Source organism: Myotis lucifugus, unplaced genomic scaffold (assembly GCF_000147115.1).
Source record: "Myotis lucifugus unplaced genomic scaffold, Myoluc2.0 scaffold_601, whole genome shotgun sequence".
NCBI classification, from domain to species: domain Eukaryota; kingdom Metazoa; phylum Chordata; class Mammalia; order Chiroptera; family Vespertilionidae; genus Myotis; species Myotis lucifugus.
Genome location: NW_005871649.1, coordinates 230,788 through 249,620, shown reverse-complemented (window position 1 = coordinate 249,620; position 18,833 = coordinate 230,788). Strand labels below are relative to the sequence as shown.

General features: G+C 40.9%; 1 protein-coding gene across 1 annotated transcript in view; it reads left to right on the top strand.

Annotated features, from left to right (window-relative positions):
* The window catches only part of FMN2 (formin 2), a 132,437-nt gene that overhangs the window by 78,830 nt on the left and 34,774 nt on the right, over window positions 1–18,833 (top strand). The window contains exon 17 of the mRNA XM_023745894.1: window positions 13,001–13,093. Within this exon, the coding sequence (XP_023601662.1) occupies window positions 13,001–13,093 (93 nt within the window). The remainder of the gene's footprint in view (window positions 1–13,000; window positions 13,094–18,833) is intronic.

Here is an 18,833-nt window from a genome sequence, read left to right as displayed (position 1 = left end):
CTAGAGCAGCCGTGGGCAAACTACGGCCTGCAGGCCCGGATCCGGCCCGTTGAAATGAAATAAAAACTAAAAAAAAAAAAAAAGACCGTATCCTTTTATGTAATGATGTTTACTTTGAATTTATATTAGTTCACACAAACACTCCATCCATGCTTTTGTTCCGGCCCTCCGGTCCAGTTTAAGAGCCCATTGTGGCCCTCGAGTCAAAAAGTTTGCCCACCCCTGACCTAGAGCATTTGACCACGATAGTATTTTCTCAAGTTCGTGCCTAGTGTGTGAACATGTGGGGCCCCAGAAAGGGAGGGCTTTCACGACCAAATAAATCTAAGGATTCACCGTGTTCGCTGAAAGAAGGGTTAGCAGCAGTTCTCGGGTTTATTTGCCCACAGAGCACCTTTATTTTTTCCCCACAGAATAGCTGGTAGGTCCTCTGGTCGGTGGAATGAATACATTTTAAGAAACACAAGCCTCGCCTGACCAGAGTGGCTCAGTGGTTGAGCGTCGACCTATGAGCCAGGAGGTCATGGTTTGATTCCTGGTCAGGGCACACGCCCGGGTTGTGGGCTTGATCCCCAGTGTGGGGCGTGCAGGAGGCAGCCGATCCATGATTCTCTCTCATCATTGATGTTTCTATAGGAGGCAGCCAATCCGTGATTCTCTCTCATCATTGATGTTTCTATTTCTCTCTCCCTCTTCCTCTTCTCTGTAGAAAGAAAGAAAGAAAGAAGGAAGGAAAAGAAAGAGAAGGAGAGGAGGGAGGGAGGGAGGGAGGGAGGGAGAGAGCGGCGCAGGCCTGGTTCTGTGTTAGTGACAGAAGCGGGGCATTTCCTCTGAGGAGCTTGCAGGGAAGGTGGGGAAATGAAGCTACAGTTCATGAAATAATGAAATCGTGTCTTCTGTGCTGGTACAATGAGAACGGCTTGAGCCATTTACAAGGCTGTCAAACACTGAGGTCTCCTTTAAACACTGACCAAATTCATAATTGAATCATATATATATTTTGCTTTTCCAAAATTTGAGGTTTTGTATAGAAAAAAACACGTTTTACAACAAAGAAAGGGATCTTCTGAGCTCAACCTGAATGAAATTTAATTTCCGGGAAGGACTCAGCATGCGTGTACCATTTCATATCAACGAGGCATAAAATCAGAACCCCTCATTGTCCCTCTTTGGAATGAGATGGGTATAACTAGATGTGATTTGTGTATTCATCTGACTAAATGGGAGTCAGATGGGAGGTTATTGGGTTATGTTATTTGGATATAATTAGTTTAAAATAATGTCTTTTTTGATAAATGGAGCCTATTAAAACTTATTCCTTCTAAGTGGTTAAATTAGGTGATTCATTTAGTATATGTGCTGCCGAAGCGAGCACAAATTAGGTGATTCATTTAAAGAAGATTCAAATATCCTGTCTACCTTTTGCCTGAAGCGAGTTGTTTTAAAAGAAGGAGTTTAAAAATGCAATGATATATGTAAAGAATGGATCCAGATCCTTTCCATCTAATAAATGTCCAAAACGTATTGTCTGTTCATAATAAGGAAAAAATAGAATAAATAGTGTGAGGATAAAGGTAAGAAATAGGATAGAATTGCCCTAACCGGTTTGGCTCAGTGGATAGAGCATCCGCCTGTCGACTCAAGGGTCCCAGGTTTGATTCCGGTCAAGGGCATGTACCTTGGTTGCGGGCACATACTCAGTAGGGGGTGTGCAGGAGGCAGCTGATCGGTGTTTCTCTCTCATCGATGTTTCTCACTCTCTGTCCCTCTCCCTTCCTCTCTGTGGAAAATCAGTGAAATATGTTTTTTAAAAAAAGAAATAGGATAGAATAAATAGTGTGAAGATAAAGGTAAGAAATAGGATAGAATAAATAGTGTGAGGATAAAGGTAAGAAATAGGAGAGAATAAACAGTGTGAGGATAAAGGTAAGAAATAGGAGAGAATAAACAGTGTGAGGATAAAGGTAAGAAATAGGATAGAATAAATAGTGTGAGGATAAAGGTAAGAAATAGGAGAGAATAAACAGTGTGAGGATAAAGAGGCAAGAAAAGTCATTAAGACACTCACTTTCTGGCTAAATCACTTCCTCTCAGGTTTCTTAGAGAGTTGACTTTTATTTTCAAGGAAAGACTGGGAGAGAATGCTGAGGGCTGAGACATTTGAACAAGACAGCTGACTCTCCTGTTAGCATTTAGAAGAGCAGAACATCCCCTCTGTCTGCTTTCTATACTTGCTCCCAAGATTCCCACCGCCCTGGGGTGCTCCCATGGCCTTCTGAGCTCGGGGACATGTGGTTGCTTAAGCAACCTGATCTGCTTTGATCTCTTCTGGTTGTCAGCAGCTTTCCTGGACCTGGCTGAGCCAAATGGCCATTTCTGTTCCAGGGCCTGTCTTGGGTAGAAAGCGTAGCACTGGCCACATGACTCCAGTCCACTCAGCACTTACAGAGCACCGAGTAATTAAGTTCCCCGAAGTGGGCGAGAAATTCTTTCCTGTTCTCTCCTTCCCTCCCCTCCCCTTCAGTCCCCGACTTGAAAATGTTTAAAATGAATGGACTCTATCTTCACATTGAAGTAATGTCGGTGTAGAGGTCTGAGCTATATAGGAAAAACAAGTCTTTAAACTTGTTCGTATTGATTTATATGTGTTTACGCCAATTATATTTACAATGGCAAATTCCTGCTATTTTTTTGTTTGAGGAAAGAAAGCATGACGTTATAAATTCAGTTCAAAGGCGATCGGTAGCTTCTTTTAAAATCACGTTCTGTTATGATTTTGAAATGAATGTCAGTTCAACATGGGAACATCAGCCAACATTGAAAAACATAGGACAGAGAACATATTTATCTGTAATCCTACAGTGAATGATAAATAACCTCAGTATTTTGGTATATTTTTATCTGGGGCCTAACCCTCCATGTCTCCTGACTTCTCTTTTAAATTTTACCCCCCTCCCCACCCCTTTTGCTCTGATCATCATGCATTCCTCAACATTGCCTTTCAATTCATTAATTCTCTCTTTGACGCTATCCAATCTGGTATTTATTTGGCCAGTGCAACTATTTTAAAATCACGATAATTATTTTTTGTTTCCAAGATTTCTAGTATGGTGGTGTTTTGTTTTTTTACCATAGCTATTTTTACCATTAAATTAATTTTTGTTCTTATTCTGCATAGTATTTCCCTTGACCTTTTTTATATTTGTAAAGCTATTTTAATATCCTTTTTGGATTTTCATAATTTTTGTTTCATCGGAGATGAATTCATTCTTTATTTGTTAATACTTATAAGCTGTCTTTCTACTCATTAATTTTCTTTGTGGTATTAGAATGTTGATTTAAAACAGTTGTTAGAAAATTACAGCCTGGGGGCTGAATGAGGCCTGTTCTTACAAATAAAGTTTAGTTGGAACAGAGCCATCCACACATCCTATCATTTATGTTTTGTTTGTGAATGCTTTTGTGCTACAACGGAAGAGTTGAGTTGTGACAAGAACTTATCTCTCCATCTGTCTTGTGTTCTCTGTTCTTCTCCCGACCCCCCAAATCCTGCACTTTGGTGATTTTTCCATTGCTTTGACTTGGCCTGCCTTTGGCCAGAACTAGACCCTCTCCTGGCAGCTTGGGGATCCTGACCTGTGGGCACGTCGGGTTTACTGCAGCGTCAGTCTCCACAGGAGTGAATGGCTTGGCTCCGATCTGGCCTGGATTGCTGTCTGTCTACTCTTGCTGCCCCAGGCACACAGCTGTGTAGGGGCTGGAGCTGTTTCCCTCCTCCTTCCATGGCTCCAGGAGCCTGGTCCTTGCTCTGGGATTCTAGTAGTGACACTGGTTCCATTCTCTCCCACCGCTGGTCTCCACATCAGCCAAGATCTTTACCCTCCCCCACGCACACTTCCCTCACTCCTGGCTTGACTCTGTTTCTTACCGTGAGCTTCTCTACTATTTCTGGTTCAAGGAGTTATTCATTTTTTTTTAAAGCAAAATGTGTCTGTTTGGTTTTCTTTTTTAATGTCCTCCTGCGTTGCTCTGGGTTTTCCAAAGAAGGAAGTTTAGCCTGTTAATGAATTCATCATTCCAGTTGACTGGATATCACTCTTATATGTTATACATTTTTCTCAGTGAAAATTTTAATAGCATTTCCCGGGGCTCTTACTATCATTTAAAAACCATTTAAGATGGTTTCATAGAAATCTATCTTATGATGGTGCCATAATTTAATGAGGGATTTGATTCTTGCAAGAAATTATATCTTTCCAGTTTTGCCTACTCTTCAGAAATATTATGTTGAACATCCTTATTCATAATCTTTTTACTATATTTTCTTTTTTTTCTTTAACATAGATTCCTAGAATTCTAATTACTAGATTAGAGGCAATGAACTTTTTTTTTCAGATTCCTGATACTCATTATCAAAATGCTTTCTAGATGTGCAGCTTAAGAATTTAATGGGTAGCCGAAACCGGTTTGGCTCAGTGGATAGAGCGTCGGCCTGCAGACTCAGGGGTCCCAGGTTCGATTCCGGTCAAGGGCATGTACCTGGGTTGCCGGCACATCCCCAGTGGGAGGTGTGCAGGAGGCGGTTGATTGATGTTTCTCTCTCATCGATGTTTCTAACTCTCTATCTCTCTCCCTTCCTCTCTGTGAAAATTCAATAAAATATATTAAAAAAATAAATAAATAAAGATGTTCATTTAAAAAAAAAAAAAGAATTTAATGGGTAGGTTACCTCATAATAATAAGATTTATGAAATTTAGATCAGTAAGGAATCAGAGATATTAGAGTCTAATACTTAATTATCATCCTACAAATGTTTATTAAATCACCGAAAAAAAACAACCACCACATAGACTCTTCCCTCATAGCTCATAGACAAATAAGAACACTAATGGTTATATGCATACATATACCACTGTATGGTCTAACAGGTATTTTTTAGTTCTGTAAATAAGATACTACAGAAATGCAGAGGAGGTAAGGATTAAATGTACTTGGAAAGTGATACCTCAGTTGGACTTTGAAAGATCAGTAATGTTCCATCCAGGGGAGAGAAGAATAGAATTTCAAGCATGGGAAAGGACATGAGCGAAGTCACCAGTGTTGCGACGAGTTGGGCTTTGGTTGTCTATTGACCCATGAGGTCAGGGGTTCCTCAGGCTTAAACCTGAGGGATACACAATATTCAGATGTGAAATTTGGCTCATTGCAGCAGAATTCGTAACGAAGGTCATAACTGAGCATGCGTATGGTCTGAAGAAAAACCCTTTGCTGGTAATTTTGATATGTGTCTTTTGATATGCCCCACCCACTCACAGTGAGTCCCATAGTCTGTTTTCTATTAAATTCCCTACTAAAAATCTCAAGGAATCCTTGACATAAAAGTGCTACAACTTAAGAATTCCTATTCTAAGATATATTTTAATTAGAAAATAATTAAGAACCAAAATCTTTTAAATGATAGTGCACGTGAGCGTGGCTTATGAAAGAGTGGAAGGGGTGCTGATAGAATCATGTTGAGCTCTATTCTTTCTTTTATTATGTTTTTTAAAAAGATATTTTTATTGCTTTCAGAGAGGAGGGGAGAGGGAGAGAGAGAAACATCAATGATGAGAGAGAATCATGGATCGGCTGCCTCCTGCACGCCCCCTACTGGGGATGGAGCCTGCAACCTGGGCATGTGCCCTGACCGGGAATCGAACCGTGACCTCCTGGTTCATAGGTGGACACTCAACCACTGAGCCACACCGGCCGGGCAGAATTGGCATTTATTGAGCACCTTTTATTGTCAAGACATTTTGCTTGAAGCTTGGAGGGAAAAGATGAACGATCCATGGGCTCTTGTACTTAAAGAACATATTGTATCATGTAGTTCAGAAGCCAAACATACAAACAGATAATTACACTATAGCACAGTAAGCCCGTTGCTACCTAATTAGTTAGAAATCGCCATTAGGATGGAGTCCTGACGTGTGAAGACTTTACAGGTGAAAACATGCATGGAAGGAAACGTTAGCAGGTGAATCTTCCATCCCATGGCATGAGCGGGCGATCCCACGTGACTCAAATACAGGCTGTGTGCAGGGGAGTAGAAAGCGACAAATCCACAGGGATTTGTACCCACCAGGTCACAAAAGCCAACATAGCCACACTGGGCGGGAAGACTCTAAATCAGTGGTTCTCAACCTTCCTAATGCCGTGACCCTTTAATACAGTTCCTCATGTTGTGGTGACCCCCAATTTCATTGTTACAAGTTGAACATAAAGCATAGTGATGAATCACAAAAATAATATGTAATTATAGATGTGTTTTCCGACGGTCTTAGGCGACCCCTGTGAAAGGGTCATTCGACCCCCAAAGGGGTCGCGACCCACAGGTTGAGAACCACTGCTCTAAATGGATGAGAGGGGTGTGTGTATTTGGAACATGGGGGCGCGTGTAGGAGAATAAAGGGGGCACAGAAGCATTTCAGGAAGGAGAAAAGGCTATTACTCCTGCATTCTTGGCATATCCCTCGTATGAGAGGAGAGAACGCACACCCACTGTACAAGTTTATACGCTTTATAAGGACATTATATTTTATTCTAAACGCGCTATCCAGCCACTGAAGGATTATACTTAGGGACCTGGAGTGATAATGATTTATGTCTTGAGAATATTGCTCTGGCAAGCGTAGAATTTGGGAGACTTAGGAAGGAACTTCCATAAAAGATAATAGTGATTTTGACCCAGGAGGGAGCAGGACAAAGGAGATGGAAAGAACTAAACATGTGTTTCTGATTTTTAGGGGCGGTGAGGGTGGTATAAAGTAATTATTTAAATTTTTCTGTGTAGTAGGTAATATATAAGTATTTCCTAAAGAACTGTCTCACTCCGGAATTTCCATGGAGTCAGCTCTGTGTAGGTGACTGTAATGTTTTTCTGCTTGAGATGTTTCTATTCCTTTACATCAGCTTTGAAAAAAGTGTTCGCATTTGTGATATTTTTCCCAAAGCTAATAAATTTCACGTATCTTTCTTTCTTCTCATCTTTCCTCCCCTCCCTCCATAATAATACACACGCGTACTGGGTTCCCATGGACATTTCTCAGGATTCTTAGACTTTTCATGCTGTAAATCTCTTGAATCGTCATTAAACTCAGTAGTAATTTTGCCCTGTGGAAGGGAGAGTTAATGAGAAGAAAACGAAGTTGTCAATCACTTAATTTTAAGAGTTGATGCCATTTATTCATTTTAGGAAAAAATAGTGACGTCGTATTTCCTCATTTTCACTAATCACTTACTTTTCGTACCCTACTGCCTTGAAAAAAAAACACCCCCAAAACAATGAATTAAAGGTGATTAGTACTCTGACATATGAGCTAAGATGCTTTTTATTTCTTCTTCTTGTCTGATCGCTGTGGCTAGGACTTCCAGTGCTATGTTGAATAAGATGGTGAAAGTGGACATCCCTGTGTTGTTCCTGTTCTTAAGGGGACCGCTTTTAGTTTTTGCCCACTGAGTATGATGTTGGCTGTAGGTTTGTTGTATAGGCTTTTATTATGTTGAGGTATGAGCCCTCTGTTCCCACTTTACTGAGAGTTTTTATCCAAAAAGGGTGCTGGATTTTGTCGAATGCTTTTCCTGCATCTATTGATATGATCACGTGTTTTTTTCAAATCTTTCAATTTGTTTATGTGATGCAACACGTGTATTGATTTGCAGATATTGTGCCAGCCTCACACCCCTGGAATAAACTAGAGCAGCCGTGGGCAAACTACGGCCCGCGGGCCGGATCCGGCCCGTTTGAAATGAATAAAACTAAAAAAAAAAAAAAGACCGTACCCTTTTATGTAATGATGTTTACTTTGAATTTATATTAGTTCACACAAACACTCCATCCATGCTTTTGTTCCGGCCCTCCGGTCCAGTTTAAGAACCCATTGTGGCCCTCGAGTCAAAAAGTTTGCCCACCCCCGAACTAGAGTAATCCAAAGATTTTCCAAGAAATCAAAAATCCATAGGCAAAAAAAAGTGTAGTGTTTTCCATTGGAGTGTAATGTTCTGTTGCATGAGGTATACAAGATTTATTTAGAAAAAACAAAAAGAGAAAATAAAACCACTGGTGACTCCATGGCACCCACCATTCAGCATAGATCCTGACTGTGGCGTAGAGAACACCTCCCCTAGAGCCAGGGCTGCGGATTGGTTCTGGGAGTCGTTCCTGTAGACCAAGTGTGGAGGGAGCCCAGTCTCCCTGCTCTTCCAACTGCTCTGTAGACGTCTCATCGACTGCCTTGCTCTTCTCTCAGTAGCTACGTGGTTTCTGTTTTGTTTTGTTTTTTTTTAAATATATTTCATTGATTTTTTTTACAGAGAGGAAGGGAGAGGGACAGAGAGTTAGGAACATCCATCAGCTGCCTCTTGCACACCCCCCACTGGGGATGTGCCCGCAACCAAGGTACATGCCCTTGACTAGAATCGAACCTGGGACCCTTGAGTCCGCAGGCCGACGCTCTATCCGCTGAGCCAGACCGGTTAGGGCCTGGTTTCTGTTTCTTAAAAGCCACTCCAGAGTCGTGTCCAACGCACGCTGACATGAGAAACCATTGGGTCTTGTAAAGAAGAGCTTCTGATCTAATCAACCTTCTTTGTTCTTTGTGTCTGTGACGTGGCTTCCTTCAAACTTGACGAGGCAGGTTTATGGATGCCGGTAAAACCTTCTGGAAGCTCACAGAAAAGCAGCGACTCAAAACTGGGCAACGTTGATTGATTGATGGAGCGTGGAGATGTAGAAGTTACAGCAGGAATATAACAGTTTCCTGAAAACACCCCCCCCCCCAGAACCTCATGATCAGGGCTCATTTCTGAGAATGGTGTGTGATGCCCTTATTTTAATCGGATGGTGATAAGATGATGTTGGCTGTGCCCCCGACCTGCCAGTCTGGGGATTGAAACACCTTTTCCAGTGGAAACATCAGAGAGACTTTTGTTCGTCCTCTCCTCTGGCTAGATTTGTCTTTGTATTTGAGAGCCTCACTCATGCTTTCCACGGTTAGCCCTTTTACACAATATAAAACCTTTTTGGATCAGGAAGGCCTTTAAATTAAACAAAAGCCTACATGGTTGGAATGACTCAGTTGTGCCAACTGCCTTTAACAGATTTTAAGAAAAATATTTGGATTTGACTGTAATGCAATTTTCCAGGAACTCTATCTCATGTTATGTTTTTAATAATGTGACTAAATGACACTTTAAGTTGGTGAGAGCACAGTGGTTGGTATTTTTTTAAAAAAAAATTCACATAGTCACCAGTTTTGAAGATGATATAGCCAGGATGATGTTATGCACCAAAATGCACTATAGTTAGGCAAAGAATGGGGTCCAATCTTATAAATTTCCTTATGCAACATATTGATATTTGTCATTGAATAAATAAGTATGTCTATAAGAAGTGCGCATATACAAGTCTATACAGACTCTAGAGCTTGACATTTTGTTTCTCTAGTTATCCAACAGGTTTTTCCTTCTGAATATAATGAATAACAGCCACCCACAAATAATCGTGCACATTTTATTTTATTTTTTATTTTTTTAAAATATATTTTATTGATTTTTTACAGAGAGGAAGGGAGAGGGATAGAGAGTTAGAAACATCGATGAGAGAGAAACACCGATCAGCTGCCTCCTGCACACCCCCTGGGGATGTGCCCGCAACCCAGGTACATGCCCTTGACCGAAATGGAACCCGGGACCTTTCAGTCCGCAGACCGACGCTCTATCCACTGAGCCAAACTGGTTTTGGCAAATTTTGAACATTTTATATCACAGTGAAGAGCTTTAGTCATCTGGGTTGGGATTGGGGGCACTTGGTTTAAGATTTACACGCTGTTATCTGTGACCCACCACTGGAGGCTTAATGTCCAGATTAAGGAAAGTCGTGGTCATTGGCATAGTCGAAAGTACTTATTTTCACACAAGGTTTTAGTGCTTCCTCTGAATTTCAAACGCTGGGCACACAGAGGTGAGCTCAGGGGATGCAAATTATAATCAGAGATAGGTACATGTCAACAATAAATGCAATAAGATAACATCATTAGTAGCTATCACTTTTTGAGAACTTCTTACCCATCAGCTCAGTGCTTAGTGCTCAAGTACCTGGCTTCATCAGCCCGATTTCTAGTTGAGGAAGTTGGGATTCAGGTAATCTAAGGACTAGCTCAAGACCACGTAGCTACTAGTAGAACCAGACCTGAATGCAGATCTATTTTATTTGGATCTCCCCTTTTATCTTATATCTTTCACGCATGCTCTATAGAAGAGGGACATACAAAGTTCAGGGGTTGGGGGATTGGTGACAGGGGAACCTTGCTGAGATAGTTGTGTATGGATGGACAAATCAGAGTTCAACCATTGATCATAAGCGTAAGAGTATATGAGGGGGATGACTAGCATGTACAAGGCCTGGGGACTTTCCAATAGAGAGGCCATTTCCAGATTAATGAGGAGTTCATATTGACAGGAGAATCCAATTCCCTTTTCTATTCATTCCACAGATAATTGTTGAATGCCTGTTGCCTGCCAGCGAATGTTTTAAGTCCTAGAAGAAAGAGTGGGGGAGTGAGTAAATAAAGAATGATAGGAGTGGAGGGGCCTCATCCGTCCTCTGAGAGCCTGGAATTCTGTGACTCACTGCAGATCTGGATTATCTGTGGTGATTCTATCAGAACTATTTGAAAAGCAAACTCCAGACATGTCATTCCACAGGGAGACCGTGTAGAGAGACAGAGGGGTTTCTGCTCAGGATAGAGTTGAAGATTCTAATCATTACAGCAGCTCAATGAGGGAAAAGATGCCTGGCAGAGATTGGAATGGCTGTCAACTCCGAGATCCGTGACCAGCATCTTCTGTGGCTTCCGGAAGGAGGACAGGAAGTGAGATGAGGTTGCCAGTAAATGACCTGAGAGTTTTTCTGGATCTAAAACGCCTCTTGGTTCCCCTTGTGTGTGAGGAAATCTACTCTAAGTAGAGGGGGAAAGATAGAAACCATAGAAAAGATAGCGTTTGCTTGCGTTTATATTAAGAATACAGTTTATAGGAGCCAAAATGTAATTGAAAATATAATTTCCCCTCATTTTAAAAATATGTTACCCCTTCTTATCGGCTGTATCTTCTGTTGTTTAAACGTTGCTGAGTAAAAATGCAGACCTGCAGACGTGGTCCAATTGAGAAGACTTGGTCCTGGTTAGTCTGTGGCCCATCTCTGCTTTCCTAACCAATTACCTCTCCCTCTAAGGCACCAGGCCCATTAGATGACCTTGTGCAGGCTGCTGGTGGGAGGGTGTTCTTACGGCTGCGTAGACCTCCAGGCCTGCTACAGCATCGAGAACAAGGGGACAGGCATTGCTTCCATTTTCTAATAAAAAGTGTGAAATTGAACAATTGTCACTAACAGTCAGAATATTAATCTTTCTTGACTCAGGTTTCTAAGGTCTGAAAATCAGACCAGGTGAGAGATTGGATTCTTCCTTTCCCTCCCATCCCTCCCCCGGCCCCTCCCCCCACCCCCGTGCTGGCCTAATCTACTAGATACTAGGCTACTAGTATTGTACTTTTCTCATTGTGATGGAAAAAGAATTAATGAAAAACCATCTATAATAATAAAAGCGTAATATGCTAATTAGACCGGATAGCCAAACAACCTTCCAGACCACCTTCTGGACGAAGCTGGGGCTGCGAGGGCCGAGCCCCTTGCACGAATTTCGAGCATCGGGCCTCTAGTATAGGATAAGGCAAGCTCCCTGTGCAGGGATTTTTTTCAGGCCAGTTCTCTTCTGTTCGTGGCAGTAATCATAGTGCCCAGAGAGGTACCTTGAACACAGTCGGTAGTCAGTCCATATCTGTGTCTTAGAGCAGCGGTCGCCAACCGGTGGTCCGTGGACCACTCATGGTCTGTGAGGTCTGAAAGCTTGGTGACCGCTGTCTTAGAGGAATAGATTGGGTAGCAATTAGAAGCTACTCAAAGGCCTTTGGGACTATTTCTTCATGTGATTTTGCCAGAAAGAATTCACCGAAACGATTAGAAGGGCTGGTAACCTGCCTGATTTCCTTTCACTGATGCACCGTTGCCCCTCTTCTATAGGAATGTATATACGTTTAGAAAACTCATCCATTTAGGATACGATTAAGTATATCTGATTACCCATCTGTAGACATGAAGGGGCACAGAATTTCCGACTACACGGGGCTGCCCTAAGTGCTCCATCCTAAAGGAAGCTGGCGGCCAGCACCTTCTCGCCATCTCAAGGCCGTGTTTCTGACAAGTAGCCTCCTGCTTTCAGAAATGTGAACTTGGGAATAAGCCTGTATTAGGAGTTAGTGGATAATAACAACAGTGATGACGATAGGAAACAGCCCATGCCGGGCACACTATTGGGACACGTTCCATCTCTTCTCTGATTCGATCCTCATAACAGCACCGAGAGGCAGGCCCGGGCCCTCCCTTCTCCTGATGCGACGGAGGCTCAGAGGTTGCATACGGAGGCCCAGGTGACACTCTGTGGAAGTGACCGAAATGGAGTCACAGACTCTTTTTAAAAAATATATTTTTTTATTGATTTCAGAGAGGAAGCGAGAGGGAAAGAGAGAGAGAGAAACATCAATGATGAGAGAGAGTCTTTGATCGGTTGCCTCCTGCACAACCTACACTGGGGATCGAGCCCACAACCCGGGCATGAGCCCTGACCGGGAATGGAACCGTGACCTCCTGGTTCATAGATCGATGCTCAACCACTGAGCCACCCCGGCGGGGTTGGAGTCACCAACTCTTACGGATGTCTTTTCACAGTCCCCTCACGAAGCCTTGCTTATAGACTCGTCATGTCAGCATTTGGTGTTTCCAACATATGTGTAGGACATATGTCCGTTACGGTGGTTGGCAGGACAGTCTGGCTTTATGAGGTTTTGAGGTGGTTTGGACGCTCCATCGACGGCGCCCTAAGCAGCGTGTCTCTCTGATTGCAGCCTGCGAGGTGGAGGCGGGAAAAGTGTACCAGGTGTCCCCCGAGGAGCACATCCAGCCCTTCAAGGAGAACATGGAGCGGTTCATCATCCAAGGTACACACCGGGGGGGTTGGGGGGGGTTGGGGGGGCTTGCGTGTCCTCCGGGCAAGGAGGCGGGAGACAAACACGCACTGGTTTCAAAGGGATCGACAGCCCAGAGAAACACACTGTGTTTGACCCTGAGTCATTCAGTGGCGAGAGACTCGCATTTGCTCAGCGTGCTGCTTTGTGAATCATGTTCATTATTATCTTTGTTCTTTCACGATGAGGGATACAATAGCTATTGGTGAAATAGCTTATATCTTGAAAGACTTTAAAATTGTTATACGCTTTTATAGTGGCTGCACTAGTCTACATTCCCACCAGCAGTGCACAAGTGTTCCTTTTTCTCCACATCCTCTCCAGCACTTGTTGTTTGTTGATTTGTTGATGATAGCCATTCTGACAGGTGTGAGATGGTACCTCATTGTTGTTTTGATTTGCATCTCTCGGATGATTAGTGACTTTGAGCATGTTTTCATATGCCTCTTGGCTTTCTGAATGTCCTCTTTTGAAAGGTGTCTATTTAGATCCTTTGCCCATTTTTTGATTGGATTGTTTATCTTCTTTTTCTTAAGTTGTAAGAGTTCCCTATAAATTTTGGAGATTAGGCCCTTATCAGATATGACGTTGGCTTTTTAAATTGATTTCAGAGAGGAAGGGAGAGAGAGAGAGAGAGAGAGAGAGAAACATCAATGATGAGAGAGAATCATGGATCGGCTGCCTCCTGCACGCCCCCTACCGGGGATAGAGCCCACAACCTGGGCATGTGCCCTTGACCAGGAATTAAACTGTGACCTCCTGGTCGATGCTCAGCCACTGAGCCACGCTGGCCGGGCTGGTACTTTTTTGATAAGAAAATTAGATGTCCTTCTACTTTTTCGCTAGGGTTATGACCTCACTTCATCTTGGCATTTATTTGGTTTGTCAAAATAGTGCATCCAAAAGCCAAGTATATTGATGTTTTTCAGATCTTCAAAACATTCTATGCAGTTTTTAAAATAAAGCATGTACAAATTTCTCTGGATATTTAACACCCCCCCTTTTTTTTTCAAAAAACTTAAAAAACCCAATATTATCTCGCTGGCTTTTCCTATATTCCTTTGAGTTAAGCAGGGATGAGAAATTTCAGAAGATGTTAAAGAAACAATTTGTTTCAAGAGAAAAAAATGTGTTAAAAGTCTCGCTGTTTGAAGTCACCAAAACTTACAATTATTTCCATGCGTTCGCTGCTCAAAACCTTTCATCCTTGGAACGTTCCATCTCTTCTGGAGATCAGATTGGTGACATGTCATGCTTGGGGACAGTGGTCGCTGTTCAGAAATTCTCGTAGAGGCCGGCATGGCGTGAGGCTCGGGCTGCGTACCGCTTCATCCTCTCTTAGGTTAGGTTTTTATACGTTGTTTAAGTGTCATTAATGATGATTTACAGTGAATGAGGCATGCTGGAATTTGATTAAACATTAAGAACAGCTTTTTTTTTTTTTAGATAGGAAAAGACCATAGTCATTTAATAAAATCATGATGACCGAAAGAGAACATGAAACACGAAACAGAATATGAAAGGGATTCATAAATCAGAGAGGCTGTCATTTCCAGATTTTCGGGTCCTCATGACTTGGAGTGGAAAACCTACTCACTGATTCCCAAACAGTCCTTTGACTGGAATCACAGTCCTGTAGTTACATATTAGAGGACCCTGTACGCTTGCTCCACTCTTAGCGGTGAATAAAAATGAGTCTTGCTTTTTCCATTCAGTGTGGTTTTAGCATCAAGAACATGTCATTTGAGAAAACTATGTAGGTAAAAGTATGGAATTTTGTTGTTGTTTGTGGGCAGAAAGGAGCCCTAATGCTATGATTCATTAAAAAAAAAAAAAGAAGTCAAACAATTTGCTGGATTTCACATCTACAATGTTGGCGAGTGTCACCCATATAGTTGTTCACATTATTTATGGTTTATTATCTAATCTTTGCCATCTGTATTTTGGAGACCTGGCACTGAAATCTGTATAACAATATCTTAGTCATCTTTTGCATGAATAGCAAAGTTACATTTTTTAAAAATATATATTTTATTAATTTTTTACAGAGAAGAAGGGAGAGGGATAGAGAGTTAGAAATATCGATGAGAGAGAAACATCGATCAGCTGCTTCCTGCACACTCCCTACTGGGGATGTGCTTGCAACCAAGGTACATGACCTTGACCGGAATCGAACCTGGGACCCTTCAGTCCGCAGGCCGACGCTCTATCCACTGAGCCACACCGGTTAGGGCACAAGGTTACATTTTGAAACCCAGATGGAATCTCTCGATGGAGGATTGGGCCTCAGACAACATGTGATTACTGAGTGGGCGTGGTCACCTGGAATTCTGGGAGAGAATGACATCATCAGGATGGACAGAGACGCCCCCACAGGTGTTAGTGTTTCGAGAAGAGAGGTCAGAGGAAAACCAAGAGAGGCTGTTGTAACGGCAGCCAGAGCTCAGAAGAGTTTCAGAGAGGAGCCTGCGAGGTGGAGGCAGAGAGGAGGGAGTCGTTAGAGTAGGACCTGTTCATGGATGGGACATTTTTGGGGGAGGGGGGTTGGCATGGGCAAAAATCAATTTCCTGAGCTTTCGCCATTTAAGGAAAAGTGAGGAAGGTCAAGGGTACCGCTCTGCAACATTTTGGGAAGTCCTTGTGCGCCAACTACAACTGATGCCTAAGTGTTCCATTTAAGTGTTTAATCCAAGCCACTATACCTTAGCTATCTCCACTTTATGCCAACATACGCGATTTTATGTTTGCACATGTGTCACTCTTACATCCATGTTTGTCTCTCCTGTCCCCTTCCTCTCTCTTTAAAAGTCAATTAAACATCTTAAAAAAATACATCTGTTATAAAATTCAGGTATATAATGGGATGTAAGTCTTTCTTAGTATCGCTTTCCTCTGTCTTAACCACGTTTATATTTCATTTCTATCCTTCCAGAGATAATCTATGCATAGAAGCCGATTAATATGTACATGTAAATTTGTATCTATATATATTTTGCTAGTGAATACATCCTCTACGTGTTGATTTCCCCCCTTTTACATTTTTATTAGGAAATATTTTATATTTATGTACATTTTATATTTTTAAATATATCACATATTTTATAAAATGTAAAAGAATATATATGAAATTGTTGTATATGTATACAACATACAATTTTGTATGTTTGATATCCGTTTTATGTATGACACAAAAGTAAATATATTTTATTATTCCTTGTACTCTCATTGTTTGCTGTAACTATATTCTATCAAGTTGCCACAAACATTGAATCAGTGAATACTGAACCACTGCTCCTCGTTACAAACATAGGGTTAGGTTTCTTCAAGCCTCTGGCCATGTTTTGGTCTAGTTTTCATCATTTGATCAACATACTACCTTATGAAGATAAACAATCCAATCAAAAAATGGGCAAAGGATCTAAACAGACACCTTTCAAAAGAGGACATTCAGAAAGCCAAGAGACATATGAAAACATGCTCAAAGTCACTAATCATCGGAGAGATACAAATCAAAACAACAATGAGGTACCATCTCACACCTGTCAGACTGGCTATCATCAACAAATCAACAAACGACAAGTGCTGGAGAGGATGTGGAGAAAAAGGAACACTCGTGCACTGCTGGTGGGAATGCAGACTGGTGCAGCCACTGTGGAAGGCAGTATAGAGTTTCCTCAAAAAACTAAAAATGGAACTCCCATTTGACCCTGTGATCCCACTTCTAGGAATATATCCCAAGAAACCAGAAACACCAATCAGAAAGGATATATGCACCCATATGTTCATAGTAGCACAATTCACCATAGCTAAGATCTGGAAACAGCCTAAGTGCCCATCAGTAGATGAATGGATTAGATGGTTTCTTTTCTTGTCTTTGTCTGATTTTGGTATTGGGGTGATATTGACTTCATAGAATTAGTTCAGAAGCAATTCTTCCTCTTGGATTTTTTGGAAATCATTTAAGAACTATACTAGTAGATAATGATTCTTCTTTAAATGTTTGATAGAATTCACTTGTCAAACTGTCTGGTTTTATTGGGAGTTTTTTTAAATTACTGTTTCAATTTCTTTGTTAGTAATTTCTATTTCTTTCTGGTTCAGTTTTGGAATGTTGTTGAGTTTGTTGGCATATAACTGTTCATCGCATTCTTTAATGATTCTTTGTATTTCTGTGGTGTCAGTTGTAACGTCTCTTCTTTCATTTATGATTTTATTTATTTGGACTCTCTTTTCTTCCTGATGAGTTTGGCTAAAGGTTTGTCAATTTTGTTTATCTTTTCAAAGGACCAGCTCCTATTTTCATTGATCTTTTTAAAATTTCTATTTTATTTCTTTTCTCTCTGATCTTTATACTTTCTCTTTATAGGTTTGCCAAAAATATAAATTGTAAACATTTTATTAGTTTTGTAAGTTTATGAACTTTGTATAAGTGGAATTGTAACTGTACTCTTCTGTGACTTGCTTTTATCTCCATTGAACATTGTTCTTGATATTCTTTCATGTTTGTGCACATGCCTGTATTTTGTTAGTATTGATTTCATTGTAGGTATATACTGCACCACAATTTATTTCTCTGTTTTTCCTTTTTTAGCTAAAAGGAAAAATGCTTTAGTCCTGGGGTACACGCATATTCTCTTTTTTAGTGCTAACGTAGGAGAACAAAGATTTGCTGGGTTATAAGGTTTATGAATCTTTTGCTTCTAAGGTAAAGCCAAATTACTTAATAGTGATTAATCCCAATCTACAGGTATACCAATAGAATTTCAGTGTGTCAGATCCTTGTAAGCATTTGGTTCTTAGATTGGCTATATCTGTTATTTAAAATGGTATTCCATTGTGGGTTTCATATGCATTTTTCTGATTATTGATTGGAACTGGTGGATTTTCATATGTCTAAAGTCATTTCCTGTTCTTTGGACCACCTGTTGAGTCTTTTGACTGTTTTCTGTTGCTTTGCCTTTTACTTACTGAATAATTAGGAGTTCTTTAAATTGTTACAAACACTTCTCTCTCTTTGGACCTTGTCTTTTCATCTTTCTTACAGTGGCAATTGATAAGCAGAAGTTCTGTATTTCCAAACAGCAAATTTTATCAGACTTTTTCTTAATGGTATTAATGTTTGCCTTATTGAGTAAATCTTTTCCTGCTGTGTGTTTATAAAGACAGTGCCCTATATTTTCTATAAAAATGTCTCGGTTTTGCTTTTGCACTTAATTCTTCAATCTATCTGATTTTTATGTATGTACATATTTGATGTCTATGTACAGTCTGCAAAAACAACTTTTTTCAAACAGATAATATTGTTTTAGTTGTTTAGTACCATGTGTTGTTAAAGAATTAACAATATACCAAAAGTGTATGAATTCACAATATACCTACATGTTTAACTCTAACCTTACTTATTGATGCCCTACGCCATTCTTTGCCAATGTTTTAGTGTTCACTTATGTTTTTTATAACCAGTACCATCTTGTTTGCTCACCATTCCTTTACCAGTATGTTATGCCTTCCTTCTGAGGTGGTTTTTCTTCTTTCTGAAGTTCACTCTTCAGAAGTTCCCTGGTGTGAATCTGTGGATTGAAAACCCTCTTTTCTTTTCTTGTCTGTGTGGAGATCTCCATCACTCCTGTTTTGGGAGATAGGTTTGCTGATGATAAAATTCTGGGTTGCAAGTCCATTCCTTCCCGCATCCGGGTTGCCGTGGACTCTTTCT